This window comes from Saccostrea cucullata, unplaced genomic scaffold (genome assembly GCF_032062105.1).
Source record: "Saccostrea cucullata isolate Sc308-1 unplaced genomic scaffold, CSIRO_AGI_Scuc_v1 ctg326, whole genome shotgun sequence".
In the NCBI taxonomy this organism is placed as follows: Eukaryota; Metazoa; Mollusca; class Bivalvia; order Ostreida; family Ostreidae; genus Saccostrea; species Saccostrea cuccullata.
The window spans coordinates 875,715-900,805 of record NW_026930161.1 but is presented as its reverse complement, the minus strand read 5'-3'; the positions used below and the strand labels follow the sequence as shown (position 1 = coordinate 900,805).

The following is a 25,091-nucleotide window of genomic DNA, read 5'->3' as shown; positions in this document are numbered from 1 at the left end:
TTTCAAAACAAAATGATATAACATTTCTCTAGTATAAAAAAAGAAGGGTGCTTTTATGAAAGTATGAAAGAAATACACAAAATTTATTTATTGTTACTAATAATCAAGTCATAAAACAATAGAAAATAGGAGCAGAGCAAACACAGATCTCCAAAACATCAGAGGCGGGGTCATATGCCATTTATGAAAAATTAATTTATTTGTACTATTAACCATTTTTATTCATGAGAAAACTCAAGGATAGTTCAAATTTAGAATTGAATTGAAGAAGTTCAACATTAGAATTGATAACAATGTAAACAATGCAATTTTTGAACTTTGATTAATCAAAAATAAATAAAAATATCCTTCCATTCTTGTTTTATTTAAAATAAATGCATATGATACAGTAAAAGATTACAAAAATACAATGTTTAATGTAAGGACCACTCTCTGTAACAGTCAAAGATCGCATCTTTCACTCTGAGATACATTGCTAAAATTAAAATAAAACGGGAATATATTAGAAAGAGCATTTAGAGCATATATTTATTCCTTTAAAAAAAACAAACTATCGACATGTATTGAGAAAATGGAAATTCATTTTTCAAGGCGATTGCATTCACATATACTTTCAATTCAAGGCTAGTTTTACTGTTTTGCAGTCATTGAAACCCTTAATGTTAAGAAAAGAATTTTAAGTCTTAGAAGTGGGCTAAGATTTAGGTGAAAGAAAACGAATGTTTTTAAGATTTACTCACTGAAGATGAAGGTCTCGTATTTTCAAAATTCCTCTCAATCCTTCTTGCCACTTCACCTTATGGAAAAAAGAATATTGGAAAATAGAGTGCACTGCTACAACGCACGATAGACACCTCAATTATTGTTCAATTATTATATGATTATAAATAGTTCAGGGTGCAAGAAAGAAAATCATGTCAAAATTGTAACAAGGATTTGAATTTTTCAATTCGTAATGTTTAATGTGCATTCCTAAGAAATAGGTATTAATCAAAATAAATTTTTGTATTTGTAAAATAAATGTATTTATCAACTTTTCAAAAAAAAAACAACAATCATCTGCAGGTTTTTACAGATTTTAATGTATTAAAGATGTCTAAGATAACAAAGTTTTATCATTTTATGCCTCATAGCATTACAAATTGTTATGAGCGGACAGTAAAAAGCTATAGACGGACAGACAAAGGGACAAGAACGCCATAACTTAACGGTCTTAAGACGGGCGTGTGAAAAATTTAAATGTGTACTTGTATTTAGTTTTATTAATTAATCTAATTGATTCTCATTTCATTTTCTTCACAAAAAACATGTTAATTCATGTATTTGAGAATAGCAAGTACAAATCATACAAGAAACTGGTATTTTTATACGTTAATAATCACCTTCACAAATCCTACATTCAGCTTGTCGTATATATATCCTTTTCTTCTTTTGGATGGTTCACCTTGAGTTAATATATAAAAACAATGATTTTGAATTTTTTATTTTATTTTATTATTTAATTTTTTTTTTTTTTGTCAAAAATAAAAAGCATGCTTTATTATTTAATCCAATATAATCATCTGACGATTACATCATACCTTTACAAACTACCATTGCACCAACACAAAAGTCGAATTCATCTTTTCCTTTTCGGGGACTATCAACTCTTGCTAATTCGTTGTTTTGTGCGTTTTGTATAAAGTGCTGATAAATAACATCACCTCTGTCGAGTTTAATTTTGATCCAGTCTGTAATTTTAATGAAAATCAATAAAATCTTATCTTTAGGCAAAAAGCAAACATACATGATAATTTCTAAAAATTATAATTTTTTAGCTTACAAAACAGAAAATTCCTTACTTTACTTACCTCTAAGAAGTGTATTTGTTATAAATTTTATCTTTGTAACTTGCCATTTGAAAAATTTTAGAAATGTTCTTGTATATGTTGATTCAGCATTTTTTAATACACTGTGTACATTATCTTTTATTAAAATACATGTACAACATATGATAACGTTGTTTTCTTTACATACTCAGTTTCCTGTGTTTGACCACCGTCCCGACCTCCCCTGCCTTAGTTCTTACACGAGATCCCAGCATCGGTAGACCGGGATACTCAACATCACTCAACTCCTCTGACAATATTAAAAGCTCCTCTATTTGGTTCTGAATGTTTTGTACAGAAAATGAATTTTTAAAAATTGTATTGTCATATTGAAGTACAACAATAATAAAAAAAAAATCAAAAACTGTATATTCGTTAGTTTTCCTTTAAATTTGTCAGGACTTCTACATTTTTATAATAATAAACATTTTTGATTGTACGTGTAACGAAAAAGTTACAAACCGTTCATTACTTTATCAAAGTAAGTTATACCATAATATATAAATTTATTGACAAACTAATATTAATAAATTCTACTTCATGTTTTTCAAAAGTTTGGTCTTCTAATGAGCACTCATGAAAATTCAAACAGATTGTTGAAATATTTTTACCCCAAATATCATTGTCAAATTTGGCTGTGTGCAATGTTTTCATTTTTTAATCTTTCTCTGCACTACTCATACTGAATTATGTACAAATACACAATCAAAACCCAAAACACTCAATTCAAAATGAACTTCAGCATATTCAATACTTTATACATTCTTCATTCTTTATAATATAACCTATTGTAAAGTATTTTCCCTTGCTTAAGGTTATTTTCCTACTGAGAGGTCTATATTATTGTTTTTAAATCGCCTACATTGTACATTTACACATGGGTATAATATATGCGAGAAAGGGTAGAATAAAAAAGAATTATGTAAAAAAAAATTTAATTACAATGTCTTGCTGATCAATTCTATAGTTCTGGGTTTCTATTATTTGTTGAAGTTGTGTTTTATAATCCATGTTCCAATAGCCTTTCGAAGTTACCCTGCATCTATGTATTAATTCTCCAACAATAAACTGAAATTAAAAACACAAATTGGCATTCTTGATTCCCTTTTGATGAATGATAAAGGTGAAGATAACACTGGTGGATCTCATAAAAAAAACTACAAACAATATATGTGATCATAGCATAAACCCCGAAATTCCAGAGATGGGCTTAGATGCCTAGGTGGAGTAAGCATCTCTGTTGATCTGTTACACCTGCCGTGAGCCATATGTATTAAATTGATCACGTAGAAAGAACATTCCGTAGTCAAAATAAGTGGTAAACAATTCTAGTAATTGGTTTGAAGCAAGTCAGCCAAAAAGGACCAGTGTCTGGTTTCATTTGCGACCTTTGAATTTACCAACTGATGGCTATTTTACAATGTTGTTGATATCCTTTAACATTAACTTGAGTGTGAGAGGCTTGTCTTGGCCTTAACATTGATCGTACTCATAGAATGCTCTTGAGTAGCGAATAAGTCTGGAACGTACAGGCATATGGAAGTGATAGTTTAAAAATATTGCTACATCATAAGGAAAGTTGACAATGAAAAAGCTGAAGTCATCTCGTTTGCATACAGTTTAATTGTTGTTGAAACAATGGTATTTTTCATCTTTTCAAATGATAAACAGAAAATATTAGTAAGGTTAATTGTATTATGAGCTACTTTTCCATTAATTATATAAATACTGGATAAAAAATTAAAAATGTGTTTTCCTTAGAAGCGAGTGTTTATGAACATACTAAGGCAGACCAATCTTTTAAAATTTCTATGTTCATATACAGTTAAAAGTCATTTACCTGATATTTGAAGTATTTTGTCAAAAACGAAATATTGTCCAAATCAAAATATTTCCCTCCTCCTAAAGTCGCCAAACTCTCAAGAAATTCCTTTCAAATTAAAAGTTAAATATTCAACCAAAAAATTTCTAAGATTCTCACAAACAATATAATCACTCATGTGTTAGCCAGTATAACAAGATGAAGCTCATGTATTATCATCTGAACTTATATTATGAGCGGGGGTAAAATACTAGGAAATACTTTATTAGTTTGTCGTCCTGTTCCAACTGTGAAAAGTTGATATCCCTCGGTTCCTAATTGTCGTACAAATGTTGTTATCTCCTCAAATTTCTGCATAAAATAAATCTTTAAACTTATTGAAAACTGTTAAATACTATATATAATCCATTATATAGAAGTAATTGCTTCGAATCTGATACTTTTAGTGCAAAAATTCACTCTAAAATGGACTTAAACTGCCAAAGTTTCCCAAAATTGTGTTATCTTTTTTTTAACAAATTCCAATCTGACCACCACATAGGTGTGACGTCGCAGTTTTCATTTGTAAGTAGCTTTGATCGTTCAATCGTGTTCACAATTTCTAAAATGAAGTTCTATATTTTGTTTTATGATACCTCTGGATCCTTAGGTGCCTGTTCACTTTCCGACATATCCATATAGGAATCTCGAGTTACACGACCATCAGTAAACAAAATGATACGGGGTGCTACACAGTGTTCATGTATACATGTTGCATGTCCTAAAATATAAAATAACAATTTTTCAAGGGATAAAAAAGTTTAACACTATATGAAGTGCGTTCAGAATGCAGAATAATATTGTCATAAAATTAAAGGTCTTTTTTTATTCATGCAATTCAGTAAAAGTAAATTATGAATGTGATAAAAACTACACTTTAATGAAACGTATTCTTTTAAAAGAAAAGTAACTTTCTTACCATTACGTTCTAATTCTAATCGACAAAGAGATAGTGCAGTGTGTATGGGCGAGGTCCCTCCAAGCGATAGTGTTTCTAAAAATCATGAACAACCATTTGTGTTGTGAACATTCACTTTTTGATTTTTTAAATAAGTATTCAGATCAATATGTATAAAATAATTTTTAAAAATCATCAATATATGATAAATTATATTTTTAATGTCCCTTACCAATTGCCTGTCTAAGTTTGCTGTAGTCATTTGTAAGTTGGACTACTATTTTTGTTTCTCTTCCGAAAATTGTGAGCCCTATATTTTCTTCTAAACCTTCATCTATAGCTATTTCTTCAACACCTGAATATAAAAATCAATAAACAACTTCACTTTTGACACATTTTAAGAAAAAAAATTATTATTTAGTGTTTCCTCTCGAAATATACATATCTGCACAGAGAAAAAGAAGATACATGTACTAGTGACATTAATACTACAATTTGCTTTTATCACGCATTGATCCGCATTCTTATATTCAAGCAATACACCTAACAACCAAATAAAGGTATGAAAATAAACATCTTTCACTATCATTCTATCCAGGATACATGACATTTCATTGGACATCAACACTTACCGTCCAGAAAATCAAATATAGTTGACTTGACTTGTTCTATAACTTTTGAGGTCATACTCCCCGACACATCCACACAAAGCATTGTGTCCAGTCCGTGTAGACGACTCTCTTCTTCATTAACTGTGCAGAAATTACAAGACAAAGGTATTTTTCAATAACTTCATAAAATAATTACAATAGATCCTTTTTAATGCGAAAAACGTATTTACATATGAATAAGAAGACAGGTGTTTATAATACAGTCTCTTGTCTAAGCTTCTTTTCAGTTTACCTTCAAACATATGAATTTAATCTTAAAATGAACTCAGTATTAAATTAACTTTATCATATGTGAATTATAATTTGAAAACAAATTAACGCTTTAAATGCTTGATTCCGTTGAATTAACTTACCTCTTAGAGCCTCTTTCACCGTTCGAATTACTGGCTTAGATTTTGTCAGACCTGAAACTCTTAAGGTTTCCTCGGTGTCTGTATCACATTCACTGTGGCTGACTTCCATATCAGGGTTATTACGATCAATGGCGTTATGTATTTGGGTTTTATCATCAGAAATGCAGTTTTTTTCTGTTAAACTAGGATTCAATTTTGAAATATGTACATCTCCTTCACAATCTGAAAGTTAGAAGAAAACATATTTACTTCTTCGAATGTCATTCTTTCTCTTTGACAGCGTGGTGCAGTGGTTAGAAACGTCTGCCTTAGAGTCGCGAAGGAGTTCATCCTTACAAATCAAACTGCAGGACGTGGAAACCGGTCCCTCGGACGAAACCGTTTAAACCAAGGTCCTGTGTCGCAGTAGGTCTTGGTACGAATAAGACCGCTCACTGCTCAATGGCTTGGCAGACCTATTTTTGTATTCATATGAAGCAGAATTTATGCAAAATCTTATGCGTAAAAAAGAAGAAAACACTTGCTGTGGCCTTCAACTCAACATTTAGATATATCGACGACGTACTGTCAATTAACAATGGTAATTTCCATTCCTACGTCGATACGATATATCCTGGAGAGCTTAAGATAAAAGATACCAAAGAGTCTGACAAAACTGTTTCATACTTGGATATATTACTTGAAAGGGACGTTAATGGTAATCTTACAACCAAGCTATGTGAAAAACGTGACGACTTTAACTTTTCTATTGTCAACTTCCCCTACTTATGCAGCAAAACCAGTATACCTTCATCACCTGCATACGGAGTGTAGATATCTAAATCGAGGTATATTATTGACAAGCAAGTTGATGAAACAAGAATATCAGCAGTCTCGTTTAAAGTCATTTCGTAAGTTCTATGGTCGAAACAACGGCCTTGTCAGCAATTACAATTTATCATTAAGTCAAATGCTGACTGACGTTTTTCATACTAATTGTTAGTCCATTACTTAGTATTTTTACATTGAATTGACGACGGATTTTTTCCGTTATTTCCCGATCATAACAAGGAGCAGTCGGAGGGTGTGACCGGACAGCAGGGGATGCTCACTCCTCCATGGCACCTGATCCCACCTCTGATGTTTCGGGGGTCCGTGTTTGCTCTGCTCCTAGTTTGTTTTGTTTTATCGACCTATATTGAAAAGTGTTCGTTACCTCCATATCCACTTTAAGTGCCGAATATAGGACAAAATTTGCAGCTCTCCACCAGCAAGTGATGGCGTCTCGTTATGAGTGAAAAATTCTCTCGAGAGACGTTTAACAAAAGACAGACACTTCTTGTATAATTCTTTCCCTTATGTCAAAGACGGAAAGGAGGCATATTGTGCTTTTATAGTATTTCTGCCTTTATGTGTCTTTTTGTTTTTCATAATCTATAAAAATTATTTTTCATCATATATCTTGATGCAGATAATTTGAAAAATTATTCTTGTTATAAAGGTGTCTTTTGGAAGAGAATGACCTCAAGATGTGTTATTTGACAAGGAGATTGGAAGTGTATAATACTTGTCTATTCATAACTTAACAATGCAAAAACAATACCAATTGTTACTTTACTAATAGAGAAATGAAGTTATCATCATTCATAGCATGCGTAAAAGCCCTGAGTCAGTGTCATTTGGACAAGGTCGAGTTTTAGGAAAAGTACAGTAAAACTCGGTTATAGCGAAGTCCTAGGGATCTGTGACTTTAATTCGCTATATCCGTAATTCGTTATAACCGTATAACGAATTCGTAAAACCATGTAAAGCGAATTCGCAATATGCATGTTTTCCTTCAAGTATTACTACCAAATATGTTAGGGAAGCAAATATTACAAAACATACCTTCGATAACTAAGGTTTCATTGTGAATTAAATTATATGTACAATTCCATGATCAAAAATAAGTCGGTTCAATTTATCAAATTTTGAGATCTTTGGAAGTTCGTTATAAAAGATGTAAATTTTATTATATTTAACTTCAACGGGACCCAAAATCAGTTCGCTATATCCGTAAATTCGTTATATCAGAGTTCGTTATAACCGTAAAATTTTACAAGGATTTGCTAAGAATATTGCCGGGACCCAGAAAAATGTCGCTATATCCGTGAATTCGCTATATTCGTGTTCGTACAAAACGAGTTTTACTGTAATGTGTCTAAACTGCAAGTTAAGACAAACTTTGTGTCGGAATAGAAATGGCGTCGGATTGTACAGTGTAAAGAAACATGAAAAGTGATAAAACTGGAATGAATATAAAGGTCAGAATTCACAGTAAACGGATAACATGAGTGTTGGTTTTGATGTTTTAATATGCAAGAGCGTGTTCTACGTATGAACAATTTCTAAAACGAGGTAAATTATTGACAAACAAGTTGATGAAACAAGAATATCAGCAGTCTCGTTTGAATTCATCATCTCGTAAGTTCTATTGTCGGTACAATGACCTTGTCAGCAATTTTTTAAAATGGTGTACATCAAGTTAAACCTAGAAAGTTTCTTCTTCTACAGAGTATATACGATTTAGGGTTGAGTTACTAAAAAAAGAATTTCTAAGCTTTTTCTTTTGTCATTAATTTACAGGGAAGGGGCATTCTAATTGGGTTGTTCAATGATTCATGATTTTATTTGGTTATCTATCAATTAATACCTTCAAGAACGTTCTCGGTTAACGTTGTTCTTGTGACAAGTTTAGAGTTTTCCTGATCAGAGATGTTCGGATTTTGATCACTATCCGTGTAATATTTCTTCGTTACATATTCCTGGTCTCTCCCATTTGTTTCCTTGATAATATTTTGGTAAGATTCGGTTTCCCTTGCCTCTTCAGAACTTGTTGATTCCGTAGTCATAACTTCTAGTAATCCTGTCCTTTCTCCTTCATTAAAGAAAATTAATTTGCATTAAACTAGTTAAAATAATTAGTATAGGACCGTTTATCAAACTTGGATTTTCATTCTATTTCTAGATCAAAGTGAACACCTTATCATAGCCCTATCATTATCTTGGTCTCATTTAACAAAACTGATAATAAACCATATAAAAAAGCTTTTATAGTTATACAACTATTCGTGACCTTACTGTTTTATGACCCAAAACTACAGCTGAAAAACTTACCCTTTACAACTATTCATGGCTTTACTGTTTTATGACCCAAAACTACAACTGAAAAATTGACCCTTTATTGTGAAATTCCCTGGTCAATGGGTCGTTTTTTTTTTTTTAATCTTTTGTTGAGTCTATAATTCATGATCAGGTTCCTTCATCCCACGTCATTCATCATGTACGTAACCTGTAGCTTTGCTCATTTCAAAAGGCTTTTCATATACATTATTTCTCTAAAAATACTCTTAATTTTTTTGAAAATGGATTACTGTCCAATACCAACTCAAATGTCATTATTTTAGTAACTTTCCACCACATGACCAGAGGATGCTTGTTTTTTTTAAAATAGAACATATATATATATTGGACTCCGAAACTTCATAAGTATCCTTACAAACAAAAATATTGCGAGTTTCCAGTAAATGTCCAACCAAGCCTCTTTCTTTACTCTTTACTAAGATATTGACAGTAGTGAAGGAAAAAATTCAAGAGTACTGTGCAACAAAATATGCAAGAAGTGGTGTGAATCAGATGTGGATACTCAAAAATTCCAAAGAACTTTTGGACAATTTAAAATCATAAGATTTTACCAAAATTAACAGCTTAAAAATTACGACTTTTCAACTTTATACACAACCATTACCCACGATAAATTAAAGTCCAGGTTATTTGATATCATTGACAACTGCTTTTTCAATAAAAATGGAACTCGTGAATTTACTCACTTGGTCATTAATTATTTGAAAAATTATTTTGTTAAAACACATTCTGATTGCACGCACAAGTACTGTATAGTTGACATCAAAAAGATGCTTGAGTTTCTGATTGACCATATCTATGTTGTTTTTGGAGACCAGGTTTTCCAACAATCTATTGGAATTCCAATGGCAATTCCAAATTAATATTCCAATGGGTACCAATTTTACCGTTATTAGCAGACCTATTTTTGTTTTCATATGAAGCAGAATTTGTGCAAATTCTTATGCCTGAAAAGAAGAAAACACTTGCTGTGGCTTTCAACTCGACATTTAGATACACCATATTGTCAATTAACAATGGTAATTTCCATTCCTATGTCGATACGATATATCCTGGTGAGCTTGAGATAAAAGATACCACAGAGTCTGACACTTCTCTTTCATACTTGGATATATTACTTGAAAAAGACATTAATGGTAATCTAACAACTAAGCTCTATGATAAACGTGATGACTTTAACATTTCTATCATCAACTTCCCTTACTTATGCAGCTATATACCTTCATCACCTGCATACGGATATCTATCTCAGTTGATTCGATACGCAAGAGCATGCTCTATGTATGAATAATTTCTAAAATGAGGTAAATTGTTGAAAAACAAGTTGATGAAACAAGAATTTCAGCAATCTCGTTTAAAGTTATCATTTCGTAAGTTCTATGGTCGATGCAATGACCTTGTCAGCAAATACAATTTATCACTGAGTGAAATACTGTTCGTTATCTCCATATGTTTCATTGCAATTGATGAATTTCTGCACTTGAAACCAAACCTAGGAATAAGGGCCTTGTTAAGTTAAGAGTCATCAAGATTCATTGCAATATTAGCAAATAAATATATATGACTATTATTTGCAAACTATTTAATACGTGCAAAAAAATGGCATTAATTTCGTCCCTAAGATATATGTGGTCGTTTTGAAGATTGGGTTAATACTGTTGACATTCCCGCATTTTTCATATGTATTTTTCAACAGTGAAGGGAAGCGAAATTTGGCTCTTCAACGTCAAAACGCCACGCCTTATAAAGTCCAAACGGACGGTTTCTCAAGAGATTTCACATAGATTTCAGAGCCATAAAAATAAATATATATGACTATTATTTGCAATCCATTTAATACGAGTAATTAATGGCATTAATTTCGTCCTTAAGATACATGTGGTCGTTTTGAAGATTGGGTTAATATATATGTTATTTGCAAAAACTCTATGCCCCTATTTTGTATTGTTTTATCGACTTTTGATCTTGAATACTGTTCGTTATCTCCATATGTTTCATTCTGAAAACCATTTATACGACACATTAATTTCTGGCCATAACGTTTGAAGTTTTTTCCTTAGTTGCTGTTGAATATTTTGAATATTTTTACCTGAAACGAATAATTCACCTCCGTATTCGCTGATTGCCTTCTCGAGTGTGGGAGACATGGGTCTGTTTGATTCTGAGGAGATGTCATCCGGTACCTGTTTGAGAGCAGGTTCTTCAATGTAAAATGGGTAAATAGTGTCATTGTATTCACAAATAAATAAATCGTCCATCCCGTGCCTTAATGTTTCGTTGGTTTCTTTCCTAAATGACATCGTTGAATTTTTATCTGTTATATCGTTAACGTCCTCTATCGACGTGGAAGGATTGGACTCAATGTTTTCCAGGTCTTGAGAGTCTCTACATGCATTACCATTAGCCTGATAGGGTTGCATAACATCAGACAAATTTTCCTCAGATTCGAAAGTTTGTTGTTCTCTTGATAAACATTGTGAATAACGTTTACATTTCAAGTAACCGTCCATTTCCATGCTCTCTATAATCCTTGCTAGTAATTCCTTTAACTGCGTGCACTCAGAAGATTTATCCTTTGCATCTCCGCTGTGGTGTTGTGTAGATTGCTGCACAGTCCTTTTCAATGAATCGACTTTCTGATGAAGTTCATAAACAAGTGCGTTAGATTCTGTCGTGGTGCTTTCAAGTTGTGTAACTTTGGAAAAGGTTTCCTCCTGTTGCCGACGTAAAAGCTCCACTTTCTGAAACACATGCTGAAACCTGCCGCTAGACATCTTTTCAGTTTGTGCATCACTACTCTTTATATCCTCATTCAGTCTTTCCATCTTTTTATCGACTTCTCTTATTTGTACATTAATTTTTTCACATATTGCTTTAAAGTTTTCATTTAAGGTTTCAAGACATTTCTGTTGAGACTCTTTCAGTTCTCTCTGCATTTCCTCCATACGGCGTGTGTGGTTGTTTAACCATTCGTCTGGCACAGCTTCCTTTTAGGAAGATTACAGAAAATTAAAACATTTTTTGACATTTTGAATGACTGTCTAAAATTCAAAATCTGAACCTTTTTCATCCAATAAGATACAAGTTCAACAATAGAATATATAGCCTGATATTTTTCTGGGATATGTATATGTTGTTTTCAAATACTTTGAAATTTATAATACTGTACATTATCTTCTTTACACTTGATCTTCTAAGTGGCAAGCTGTATAATGACAATAAGACATTTTCTTTCCTGCAGTGCTTAACATGGAATAATTCCCATATATCATATGACTATGATATCCAGTTCATCATAATCTATGGGAAATATCCCATGTTTAACAAGGTAGGGTAGAAAATGACTCATTGCCATTATCCATAAGATTTATCCCATTTGAAAGAGGCGAAGATAACGAACGGTAATCGATTTTAAAAAAGTATAAACAATACAATTCGGTGAACTGGATATAAACACAGAACCTCGACAATTTGAGGGGTTGGATTATTTGCTTGGGAGGAGTAAGCATCCCCTTATGACCGTGCACACCCATCGTGAGCCCTATATGTTGATCATGAAGATAGAATTTTCCGTTGTCAATTTAATATGAAAACAAAAGTCTAACAACTGGTATGAAACAAGTCAACCAAAATACGACCCAGAGAAAGGATAATTTTTTCAAAAAAGATTGATATGGCGACAATGGAATTTACAAAATGCTGATTTTAAACGAGGTTGCTGAATTCCCTTTAACATTAACTTATGTGTGAGTAGTCGGCCTTGGTTTAAAAACTGGTCGTATTCGCCGGGGCATGCCTCTTCAAAAAGCGAATCGTTGGGAGAGTTAAACATTATAAGCAGGTGATATTGGAATATTAATTAATAAATAAGGAATGCTGACCATTGAAAAGTGAAAATCATCTCGTTTGTCATTCAGTTTAGTTGTTAGATGGGCTTTGTCATTGGTTTGCCTTTTTGTGCAAAGGAGGTGATGTAAATGAAATTTGCATTGGGATCGATGTAGAATACTATCTTGATTTATATATATGCTTTTGTGACGGGATGCTCAAAGCGGAGCCTCCGCTTTGCGGTGCTTTTGTTTGTTTTTCAATCTACGACCGTTTTAATACATTTTATTTTTCTCCACTAATCAAACCTTATAGGTAATATAGGTAATTTTTTAGCTTTGGTTCTTTCGTCAATTCAATGAAACACTCAATACGTATTCGTATCAATAAAACAATATTCATCAATATAATGTATGACTAACTTGCTTAACGCTACTTTACATTAATTACATCCACTTTTTCTATTTCTTGGTTAGTATGGGAATTGCAGTCATCGCTACTGTAGATAAAAAATTATACATGTGCTTCTATAGTTTTCCGGTTACAGGGGTTATGTATATATTTAATTTCTTCAACAGCTGCAACATTAATTCCCACATTAACAAACAAAGGAATCAGTTTTTAGCTCACCTGAGCCGAAGGCTCAAGTGAGCTTTTCTGATCACATTTTGTCTGTCGTCCGTTCGTCCGTCTAGCTGTCCGTCTGTAAACTTTTCACATTTTCGACTTCTTCTCAAGAACCACTGGGCCAATTTTGACCAAACTTAATACAAAGCATCTTTGGGTAAAGGGAAATTCAAATTGTAAAAATGAAGGGCCAAGTCCTTTCACAAGGGGAGATTATCAAGAAAAGACAAAAATAAGGTGGGGTCATTAAAAAATCTTCTTCTCAAAAACCAATGGGCCAGAAAAGCTGAAACTTATGTGGAAGCATCCTGGGGTAATGTAGATTTTAAATTGTTCAAATCATGACCCCCGAGGGTAGGGCGGGGCCACAATGGGGAATCAAAAGTTTTACATAGAAATATATAGGAAAAATCTTTGAAAATCTTCTTCTCAAGAACCGCTGGGCCAGAAAAGCTGAAACTTATGTGGAAGCATCCTGGGATAGTGCAGATTCTAAATTGTTCAAATCATGACCCCCGGGGGTAGGGTGGGGCCACAATGGGGAATCAAAGTTTTACACAGAATTATATAGGAAAAATCTTTGAAAATCTTCTTCTCAAGAACCGCTGGGCCAGAAAAGCTGAAACTTATGTGGAAGCATCCTGGGTTAGTGTAGAATTTAAATTGTTCAAATCATGACCCCCGGGGGTAGGGCGGGGTCACAATGGGGAATCAAAGTTTTACATAGAAATATATAGGAAAATCTTTGAAAATCTTCTCAAGAACCGCTGGGCCAGAAAAGCTGAAACTTATGTGGAAGCATCCTGGGTTAGTGTAGAATTTAAATTGTTCAAATCATGACCCCCGGGGATAGGGCGGGGCCACAATGTGAAATCAAAGTTTTACATAGAAATATATGGGAAAAATCTTTGAAAATCTTCTTCTCAAGAACCACCGGGACAGAAAAGTTGAAACTAATGTAGAAGCATCCTGGGGTAGTGTAGATTTTAAATTGTTAAAATCATGACCCCCGGGGGTTGGGTGGGGCCACAATGGGAAATTAAAGTTTTACATAGCAATATATGGGAAAAATCTTTGAAAATCTTCTACTCAAGAACCACTGAGCCAGAAAAGCTGAAACTTACATGGAAGCATCCTGGGGTAGTGCAGATTCTAAATTGTTCAAATCATGACCCCCGGGGGTAGGGTGGGGCCACAATGGGGAATCAAAGTTTTACACAGAATTATATAGGAAAATCTTTGAAAATCTTCTTCTCAAGAACCGCTGGGCCAGAAAAACGCTGAAACTTATGTGGAAGCATCCTGGGTTAGTGTAGAATTTAAATTGTTCCAAATCAACTGACCCACTTTCACTTTCGGGGTCACAGATATGGGGAATCAAAGTTTTACATAGAAATATATAGGAAAATCTTTGAAAATCTTCTTTCTCATGTGTCTAACCAGCTGGGCCAGAAAAGCTGAAACTTATGTTAAGCATCCTGGGTTAGTGTAGATTTTAAATTGTTCAAATCATGACCCCGGGGATAGGGCGGGGCCACAATGGGGAATCAAAGTTTTACATAGAAATATATGGGAAAAATCTTTGAAAATCTTCTCAAGAACCACTGGGCCAGAAAAGCTGAAACTTATGTGGAAGCATCCTGGGGTAGTTTAGATTTTAAATTGTTAAAATCATGACCCCCGGGGGTTGGGTGGGGCCACAATGGGAAATTAAAGTTTTACATAGCAATATATGGGAAAAATCTTTGAAAATCTTCTACTCAAGAACCACTGAGCCAGAAAAGCTGAAACTTATGTGGAAGCATCCTGGGGTAGTGTAGATTCTAAATTGTTCTAATCATGACCCCCCGGGGTTGGGCGGGGCCACAATGGGGAATCAAAGTTTACAATGTTGAATCAAAGTATCCTATGTTAGTGTAGATTTCAAATTGTTTAAAGTATGATCAGTTGGGTAGGGTGGGGTCACAATACTGGTATGTATTACAAGGGGGAAATCTGGTAAAGAACGGAATGGTCAAAGCTTCTCAGGTGAGCGATGTGGCCCATGGGCCTCTTGTTATTGTTTATTTTAATATTTACCAAACACTAACAACTTTCGAAACCACTTTCACTTTCGGACAGATATGCTACGGGAAGTTGAAAGTATTACTCTACCTGAGCTAGATTTTCAGGGTCTGGGTTAAAAGAAGAAAGTCCAGAGTCATCGCTTTCGAATCCTATGTGTCTAATGTCAGCTTCCTTTGTGGAGAAATGATGATGTAGAATCTTTATATTATATCTGCTTCTAGGATTGTAGTGTAGAACTTCTTTATCTAACAGGATTGATTCTAAATCTCTTTCTATTTGATTTTCTTCCATTAAATGACGAAACCTTTCATAGTTTCGTTTCGACAATATCCTTATACTGAATTTCAAGCACATGTTTTCTGCTGTAATTGACTTCAATATACCATCATATGAAGCAACCCATTGGCACACAGAACTTAGGGTTATCATATTCCAATTTTGTAACTTTTGAACGACCCTGTCGTTCCATAAATGGTTATCTTTAAATGTTTGGAACGTCCATTCACAGCTCCAAAATTGTCTGGCATTTTTATCTGTAAAACATACTTCCTTTAATCAAACAATTTTCTATGCATAATATTGTATATGTCACAACTCACATATTAATTGAATTAATCTGTCTTCATAGGTGTAGAGTACGAAAATAGGATACAATCAATATAATTCTCTTTATCTGTTTATGTGTCAATGAAATGATGGGTATCTTTAATTTATAGAGAATTATTAACATTTACCTTTTTCAAGGAATCTTTTGTTTTCATTAGGTAAATCAACTAGTTGTCCGAAGAGATCCATGATCACCACTATAAGGTCGGGAATTCCCTTGTCTATTTATATGACGTTTATTCTAAAAATATAAATAGTATATCTTTTACTGATCCAAGGGGGTAAATGTAATAATAATGGTTAAGTTAAGTTTAAAGCGTTCTGAGTTGGTGCAGGGGAACGAAATAAACGATAATTGTTATTCGTGTGTAATGTTTCAATATATTATGTTTTCCCCTTTACATGTACTTTTCTACACTGTATACAATTGAAAGACTTGGAAACCACATTGATCACGTCCATGCAGAAAGCATTTCATACAGCTTCCTACAGAAAATCAGATTGCTGTAGTACTGTACTTGTTGGTGCAATTTATCCTCTGCAGCATCTAGTATAGTGTTTATTAGGATGACGTATCACTATGAATAATTTGTTGATCTTTCCAAATTTGTTTTATAATTTAAATGAAGAGACACACATGTACATTTAATATATATGAGAGAGAGAATAATGTATATTAGAGTTTTTTTGTGGTGCGATTATTTTGGGGTTTTTACGATTTTTTCCTATTGTACACATGATGAATAAGTGTAATAAATATAATTTATGAAAAGAATATCCACTAAGCTCCGGAGGGGGGGGGGGGGAATGTCCTGTCGACAAGTACCTGTGGTCTAATGCTACTCTCTTACTGCTGAAGGTCGAGCGCAGAGAATTCTAATTCCACAATTTGCCGGACATCTTTTGAAACCCTTGCTACGGACCTCCAACTTGATTTCAATTTTCCCCCCTAACATTGTATATATACCAAGGACCCGTTTTACAAATGAACTTACGGCTACATAATACTAGAAGTTCTGCTTGTTAATTTTTATTGTATATTGGTTTTGTTTTGTTTTTTTGTTGTTTTTTTTTTTTTTTTTTTGATATTTTGAAAAGAAAATTTTGTTTTTGCATTTTCAGACACAATCATTATGTTTTCAAATTTTTGCAATCAACTTAAGTTTCTGATATTACATGTAATCCTAAGTTCTTTTCTAAAACAGTCCCCCCTCCCAAGTTCTACCTTTTGTTCTTTTTTTATTTCAGTTCTGTCAATCAAGACAATGCCAACACGTGACACAATTTTACATTAACCAATTTTAGACCTAATGTCCTTGAGGGATTTAACAACAAAATTGTTTTTTTTTCTGTTGGGATTTTAAAATTATTTTAAAGTACAATTGATCAAATATAACAAATATCGATTTCAGCATTTTCATGATACGCCTTTTGTATCTGTGTTTAATGCAATAAAACATTTATTCAGTAAAAAAAAAAAGCAGTTACGGTGCATCACTCGTTGAGCCCGTGAACAGTTAGTTACATGTAGGTCGTTTATTCTATTAATAGGATGTCTTTTTTATTCACACATTGTGCGCGCTTTGTGAAGGATATGATCATTCAACTGTTCATTGCAAGTACTTTTTGATAGCCACGAGTTACTTTTCTTTGACTGCAACTCTTCTGTGTTATCCCTAAAGGGCTGTGCATGGAACACTGTATTGGTAAGCTTCATTATTATTATATTGGTAAAAAAGCTTAATGTTTGTATTACACAAGGAAATAAGAAACTCCGGTGTGTGCATATCGTTGTTTTGCCGCGGTGTCAGTCATAACGGTTTTGGCTAGGCTAGACTCTAGCCTAGAAACTTTCATTGATAAACACCACACATGTTCTATAGACCTACATGCTGATGATGGTATATAATATGCAATTATTTTTCTTGAAATACTTGCAGATTATTAATTGGTAGGGTTATGTAATTATTTTATTTAATTTTTATATGTTGACTTAGGCTTAATTGTTTTTATTTCACTTTAGAGTAAAATATGGATGCAAGAAACGTGAGATGCTGTCTGTGCTGGTTTCTGTGTCTAGGTGCCATTAATTTCCTTGTTGCCCTCCTAATAGCATACAGAACACTCACTGGTAAGTCGAGGTCAGGGGGGGGGGCTCCCAAAGAAATCTGACAAGCTAAAAAAACTATGTTGACTTCTTGCCACGTAATTCCTGGTACTTAATTTTGTACACTGGATTTTGTCAGTGCTTGACCTAATTTAAACCCAAACAGCAATTTGATAAAAAGTGGAGGGGGACGTCCAGCATCTAAACAAATATTTACTTTAGCATAAAGACCATACTCGGAAGAAAGTGGAGACAAATTCTAAAATTCACAACATCATATGAACTGTAGGCAATATTATTCAAAATTTCAAAGTGTGAGTAATATTCATATTTTCTTTTGAAGACTTAGTCAAACTTGAAGGAAAAGGCTGAAAAAAAGATACACTTCAATAAATTGAAAATTGTATGTGTATAGACCCTTCTTTAATGACATTTTTTACCTAGGAGTTATTCCCCTTAGCTGCCATCTTGTAGGGCAAAATAGTTAATTTACCTCTTTGAGCAACCAATTTTAAACAAGCATGCAAGAAATATATGGTGCAAATATTTACAATTTTATAATCATGAATTAATAGAGGCTATAACAAACGTATATTCATAAGAAAAATAGTGTTATCTTTACCTCAGTAACCAGTATAACAAATTGAACTTGGTTCTAAATGATAATGAAGGGATCTGGGAATGTTGCCCTACAATATGGCGGCTAAGGGGAATAACTCCTAGGCAAAATATGTCAAAGGAAAAGGGTCTATAGTAAGAGGAAATCTAGTTATTTTATTTATTAAACATTGTAAATATTGTGCGCTTTTGTAGGTGAATGTGAACCTGAAGTCTGCCATGAACATGGAACCTGTCTGACGAACAAGGATGGCTTTAAATGTCACTGTGATGATGGGTACATAGGGGATCAGTGCCAGTTTAGTGCGTAGTTTTTATTTTACATCAAATTTAACAATATTGAAGGTCAACCTGTCCTAAAAATTTATGGTTTCATGATGTGTTATTTTTTTTAAAAAAAGTTATACCCATAATAATTGTATAAAAATAAGCCTAATGTAATCTTAATCAAAATATATGTGAGGTAGGTGTCAGGAAGATTCCTTCTTGGGAGTCCATGCAGATAGCTTTGTAGGTAGAGTACCTGTTCGGGGATCTGAGGTCAATCTTACTCTAATGCCTCATGTTTTCTTGGTTTCTATTACTTTAGTAGTTTACTGAATATTATGCTATAGTAAATTAATAATGGCAAGACCTAGTTTATTTTGAATTATACATGTAAATATTATATACCAGTTCTGTCTGATAAATGAAGTTCAGTTTCAATCTATGATGATGATTTTGTGCCTTGTTATATTTTTAGTGGAATACATGCCTGATCCTGCTATCCTCCGTCGTAATGACACAAACTCTACTGATTCCATACAAGGGGTAACCTATAACCCGTTATCTAATGGTTCGGTTGTTATCGTCATGTCAACTACACCTGCCCCATCTACGCATTCACCAGAAGTGGTGCGGGCGAAATTGAGGGATCCAGGATTTACTTCTGATTACTGGGCCTTCATTATTGTATATGCAGTTTTTAGCACTGCCATTTTCCTGCTTGCATTCCTACTACTGAACCTTTGTCGTAAGTTTTTCTTAGGATTCTGCCAAATTCTGTCTTTACGAGGAATAAGTTTGAAAACAAACAACTTAAAAAGAGAGTAATATTTAAGATGAACCCTTCCTATATCTTTTATCTTTAAGAAGCCAACATCATATTATTTCAGAAAAGAAGTTGTCCAAGCAGTCCCAAGGTAAAGATTACTATGGAATCCAGTTTAACCCAGAAGCCCAGACAGAGGAGGAAATGCGAAGTAAGTATAGATATAATGAGTAATGACATCCAGTCACTTTCAGATGGATGCTTCTTATAGCTGATAATTAGGCTATGTAATGCTCTAGGTTCTGTATGTTTCAGTTTATAGTTTTAATAAGTAGTGGTCCAGTAAATGTAACATGAAATGCATTAAAAGAAAAAGGGTTTAAACTGTTCATTTGGTGAAAGAAGGAACTGAAGGCCTTCATAATTAGTTCTTTCTCTCACAAAATGGATAAAGGCCTCTTTACCACATAAAACATTGTTTTTGTTTCTGAGAATCCACTCAAAAAATTGTAGAAAGCTGATATTGTATAAAGAATGGCTTGTATCAGGTAACATGTTTAAATTAAATATATGAAGTGTTTATCCCCCGCGTGGTTAAATTTCATCATATTCCTGTTACTCCTCATTCTGGTTGTCCAGTCTGATTTATTATCTTGTTATTCTACTACCCATTCAAAAATGATTTTTTAAATCAGTTTTTTAGCCCTATCGATCGTCATAGACCAGGAGAAAGAGCGTATACGATACTGAAGGTGTTCATAATCTGTCTGTCTCAAAGTAAACAATTTTTCAAAAACGCTATTCCTCCTACAGTTTTAGTCTGATTTCAATATACCTTAGCAAACAAGTAGAATATGTTCAAAGGTACATAATTCTAAATACCAGTTTCTGATTTTGATGAACAGTGTTGCCGTGGTACTAGAAATAGAAATTTCTTTGAAATACATGAAAAATGCTACTCCTCCTACAGCTTTGGTATGATTTCAATACAATTTGGCATACAAGTAGACTGTGCTGTGATATATACCTCTGTGTATTGATTACAATCAATTGATTTTGAAGAAAGATGTTGCTGTGGTGACTAAAATTTCTATAAAAGTTCTTTGAAAAGGCTACTCTTCCTACAGTTTGTCTGACAATCTTGATCAAAGATCACTGTTCTATTTTAATGTATTAGCTGTTGCGAAGTTTCAAGTCCAACTGCTGCTTTTCTCTTCCTTTGTTTACAAACCAGTAGACCTACAGTCTTGACAGAGACTTCTGGTTAAAAGGTGACTTTGAATATTACTTTTACAATTCCATACACTCCAATTCTTTATTATTTGTAGGTCAGATGAGACATTTGGTTTCAGATGCAAGTGGACTAGATGTTGTTACTTAAAGGATCATAACCATAAACATCCCAAGGAAATTGTCTTCTGAATTGTGCCATATTTTAGGAATTTTACCGTTGTTCTAGTTCAGAGATTTTGAGACCATAGCATTGCTTATTTTATGCTTTTATTTGTATTTCAAGTTTTGACAGTGCCATAAGAAATGTTTTTTTCCATTGTTTTTATCAATAATAATTTTTGGTCAGTTTACTTTGCTAGTTAGTTATCTGATTTTTATTTGTTTCTCATGCAAGATTTTGATTTACATTTAAAGGATTTTTCTTTTGCAATTTACAATTTGACATATTGTCTAGTGTTTTATTTCTTCAGTATTTGTGTTAAGTGTGTGTTGTATTTTTTTTCCAGCATACACTTTCTGTTATATTTTAGCTGAGATTAAAAAACACTTTGATTTGAAATGTCATTAAACAATCAAAAGCTTGCAAATCAAGTGCCAAAGTTTGAAACCTCTGTTATTTGAATATGGGATGTAACTTTATCCTATTGTCCAATTTTACTGAAGTTACAATGTATTTAAAACTCTCCAGAGAACTTGTGAATTTTTTTTTTATCAAAATGGCAACTAGCTTTGAATAGATAATGATTAAGAACAAAATAAGATGGCTACCTTGCCATCTTGTTTGAATGATATATTTTATGTATCTTTAATTTTAACAAGGTGTCAACCATTAGCCTTTGTTGAAAGAAGTAGGTTAAGTAAAAGTTCTATTTTTGCCCTAAGACCCAGCTGGTTACATGAAATTTACCAAATATCTCTTCATCAACCAAACAATGCAAGGAAACTCGTAAGCAAATAAATCTATTAATAATGTGTAACATCACAATCATTGATAATGTACATACTTATATATAATCAACATGATCAAGAAGTTTTTGAGATGTACTGAGATCTAAATACTGGTGCATTTGTACGTTAGGAAAAGTAGGTGGGACTTCAAATTTGGAAATATCCACGGTATTTGAGGAAGTGCTCTATTGAATTGACAGTAATTTACATAATATCTGCAATTGTTTTGAAACATAAGTGTTAATCATACCTACTTCCTTACTTTTGAGTACAAACTACGTATGTACAGAAACTGAGAAAATGCTCTTTTTGTTATCAGGGATTTTTAAAGATTTTCTTTTTCTCATGTCCAATCACTATTTTGGACATTATGTTGAGGACACATAGAAAAGCGATGTAGCACATCCTTAACAGAGGATGTCCACAGTAAGTTTGATGAGTGTTTTACTTTGATTTGATTATATTCCATTAATTTTGCATTTTAATACAGTTCTCTTTAAATGTTTTGTTTGCTTACGTATGAGGGTATGAAAATGTTAAGACGCGTTGTACATTGTTAGTTTTCGGATTCACAGGTTGGTTTTTCTAAAATGAAATAAAATTTCTCCACAAAATGACAGTTGTCAAACACCTTATTATGATTGATTAATGTTTTACAAAAAAGAGGGTAACGATTCTGCAATTAGTTTGATATAGATGAAAATAATTATTTCACTTTCTAACCCTCAGCTGTTATACACGTACATTTCAAACATTTCTGGACCTTGGACATCTTGGAGGTTATCAAATCGGATCACCTCGCCCTTTTCCGTCGCACACTAGAGGTGATCCGATTAGGAAGTTATCCTGCAACATTCACGAAAACGCGGACTTAATTTTATTCTATTTCCAAGCTGCTTCATTTTTAGCTCTACTGGTCAGAGACCAGAAGAGCTTATGCGATAGTTATAAGTCGGTCGTCGTCGTCCGTCTGTCTGTTAACAATTTTTCAAAATGCTACTCCTCCTACAGAATTTGTCTGATTTCAATATAACTTGGCACACTAGTAGACTACACTAAGATACATAATTCTATGTATCGGTTTTTGATTTCGATGAACAAAATTTCACAGAAATTTCTATTTTTAGTAAACACGGCAACACTTTCAAAATGCTACTCCTCCTACCATTTCGGTCTGATTTCAATATAACTGGGCACACAAGTAGACTACACTAAGATACATAATTCTGAAAATTGAAAATTCTGTAAAATTTTATTAAAAGCTCCTCCTACCGTGTAGTCTTATTGCAGTCTTGCCACAAAAAGAGACTTAATCAAGGATCATTATTCTATTTATAAATATTGCTTTTTGAAAGTTTTATGTCCCAACTGCTACTTTTCTCTGCCTTTATTAATTAGTACAAACCAGTAGAGCAGAGTTTTCTGGTTTTAAACTTCACCATAACCGAAGCATCTTTGCAAATCAACTCGGCAAGGTAAACGTAAACGATGAGCGTTTTCGTTCAAGTGGCTTTTGTTAACTCTGGTAATCGATGTTGCACTGGTAGGCTGCATCAGCCACAAAATGCTTAAAAATACTGTTTCTACCGTTTCAAAACCATTAGCTATGTTATTAAATAAATATGTCGGAGAATGTATTCCCGGCCATGTGGAGAGTAGCTCATGGATTACCCCTCTTTTAAAAAGGATGATCCTTCTTTAGTGTCAAACTATAGGCCTGTGTAGTTGTTCAGCTGTGTTAGCAAAATTATGGTGAGAATTATTTTCAAACATGTGTACAATAATTTTCATTTTAACAATTTATTTTATCGATATCATGCGGGGGTTTTACCTTGTCACTCTACGAGGGCTGTTCAATAAATGATGTCCTGAACTGTATGACATACAATAGGGATATCATATGCCATTAAGCTTGACTTTTTCGCATTATTGAATCTTTAATGAATTTATAACAACTTATGTGACTACTTTTCATCACATAGTTTCAGTGTGTGAAGCTGGAAAACAAGGGCTATTCGAGACACTGCATTAAAAATGAATGGTAAAGAATCAGTAAACTAGAGTGAAATTAAACGCTTCATGAAAGCTGCTGTAAATCTCGTTAAGAATCCCAAAGAAATATCCACTGAAATATGAAAAAAATTACGACAGCCAATGTCTGTTCAATAGACACATGATCAGGAGGATTTCAATGATAAAAAAATATATAATGGGCATAAAAAATGGGTACCGTCCTTGCTACCAAAAAATTATAACAACTAATGTACTGTTTGCCAAATTTCAACAAATAATCACTGATGATGTATGGTTGACTATAAGACACATAGCAAATTTGATAGACATCATTTCGGAAGTAGTTCACACTGTTTTAAAGAAACGTTTGACAGCAAAAAAAGCTTAGTACAGAAAGGTCACCCTATGTTTTAAAAATGAGTGAAAACGACAGTGTGTAAGAATACCTAAACAACTATTCTAAAATATCAGTAATTGTAGTTATTCACGTTTGTTTGAAATTCAAACAGATAATGAAACTTGAATCTAATGCTTAAAATCTTTGCAACAAAATTTACAACAAGTTGTACTTGACGGAAACAGCAAAGATCTGAGAAGAGCAAAGAATTGTAAGAGCACAAAGACAGATTTATATGCAATTTTCTTGAATATTAGTGGTCTTGTTGATCAAGTTCGTCTTCGGGGAGGCAGTTTAATTTCTGGAAGAGTCTAAAAAGCAATTTTTTGGCAAAAAAATCGAAAGGTTAATGAGAGGAAGAAACCAGAATCAGGAATCTACTACATTAAATTTCTTCATGACAGCGTCCAAACCCGCACGCCCTGAAGAGTAAAGGAGTTTTGGGGATAAACAGAAAGTTATTTTTTTTCCACATTTACAATATTCGCCAATCTTTCGCCTTTTGATTTGTTTCATTTTCCAAACTTGGAAAAACACCTTTCAGAAGGAAGAAACGAGTCCAGGAAATCATAAGATCTGCCATTTTCCAGTATACTAAGGGTCATACACAAAAATGAGTTCTAAAAACAATCAGAAATTGGATTAAAAATTTTACGGACATGAATTTTAATTAAAAGAGAATACTATGTTAAATCATTAAGACTAAATCATTGAAAAGCGTCTTTTGCTCTTTTCCGAGCACAGAGGACATTATTTATTGAACAGCCCTCGTACAGTGTACCAACTTCTAGAAACTTGTCATAG

The 25,091-nt window shown here is 33.2% G+C and overlaps 2 protein-coding genes across 3 annotated transcripts; one reads left to right on the top strand and one right to left on the bottom strand.

Annotated features, from left to right (window-relative positions):
• Positions 1–343: 343 nt before the first annotated feature.
• Positions 344–16,152, bottom strand: LOC134283133 (uncharacterized). Its single transcript, XM_062765590.1, has 17 exons — positions 16,070–16,152; positions 15,423–15,868; positions 10,903–11,800; positions 8,323–8,547; positions 5,652–5,873; positions 5,260–5,379; positions 4,860–4,982; positions 4,649–4,723; positions 4,326–4,450; positions 3,952–4,041; positions 3,709–3,798; positions 2,811–2,936; positions 2,017–2,149; positions 1,581–1,730; positions 1,383–1,444; positions 741–796; positions 344–475 (listed from the first exon to the last, which is right to left on the bottom strand). Exons 1-17 carry the CDS (start codon positions 16,128–16,130, stop codon positions 442–444), a joined length of 3,036 nt encoding a protein of 1,011 aa, XP_062621574.1. The 5' UTR covers positions 16,131–16,152; the 3' UTR covers positions 344–441.
• A 1,224-nt stretch (positions 16,153–17,376) lies between these two features.
• On the top strand, positions 17,377–22,494 carry LOC134283132 (uncharacterized). Of its 2 annotated transcripts, none has more exons than XM_062765588.1 (6): positions 17,377–17,647; positions 17,965–18,072; positions 18,862–18,969; positions 19,409–19,678; positions 19,821–19,907; positions 21,025–22,494. In XM_062765588.1, exons 2-6 carry the CDS (start codon positions 17,973–17,975, stop codon positions 21,075–21,077), a joined length of 618 nt encoding a protein of 205 aa, XP_062621572.1. In that variant the 5' UTR covers positions 17,377–17,647; positions 17,965–17,972; the 3' UTR covers positions 21,078–22,494. The 2 variants fall into 2 exon arrangements, with proteins under 2 accessions (XP_062621572.1, XP_062621573.1); XM_062765589.1 differs by lacking the exon at positions 17,377–17,647 and adding an exon at positions 17,819–17,842.
• Positions 22,495–25,091: the final 2,597 nt, after the last annotated feature.

Excerpts from the sequence above, each read along its gene's own strand:
- LOC134283132 (XM_062765588.1), top strand. The coding sequence starts at position 17,973 with ATGGATGCAAGAAACGTGAGATGCTGTCTGTGCTGGTTTCTGTGTCTA. Across the intron at positions 18,073-18,861 it reads AGCATACAGAACACTCACTG|GTGAATGTGAACCTGAAGTC; the intron begins GTAAGTCGAGGT and ends GCGCTTTTGTAG. Across the intron at positions 19,679-19,820 it reads CCTACTACTGAACCTTTGTC|AAAAGAAGTTGTCCAAGCAG; the intron begins GTAAGTTTTTCT and ends ATATTATTTCAG.
- LOC134283133 (XM_062765590.1), bottom strand. The coding sequence starts at position 16,130 with ATGGATCTCTTCGGACAACTAGTTGATTTACCTAATGAAAACAAAAGA. Across the intron at positions 3,799-3,951 it reads CAGGACGACAAACTAATAAA|GAATTTCTTGAGAGTTTGGC; the intron begins GTATTTCCTAGT and ends TTAATTTGAAAG. Across the intron at positions 2,150-2,810 it reads GAATTGATCAGCAAGACATT|AACCAAATAGAGGAGCTTTT; the intron begins GTAATTAAATTT and ends CAAAACATTCAG.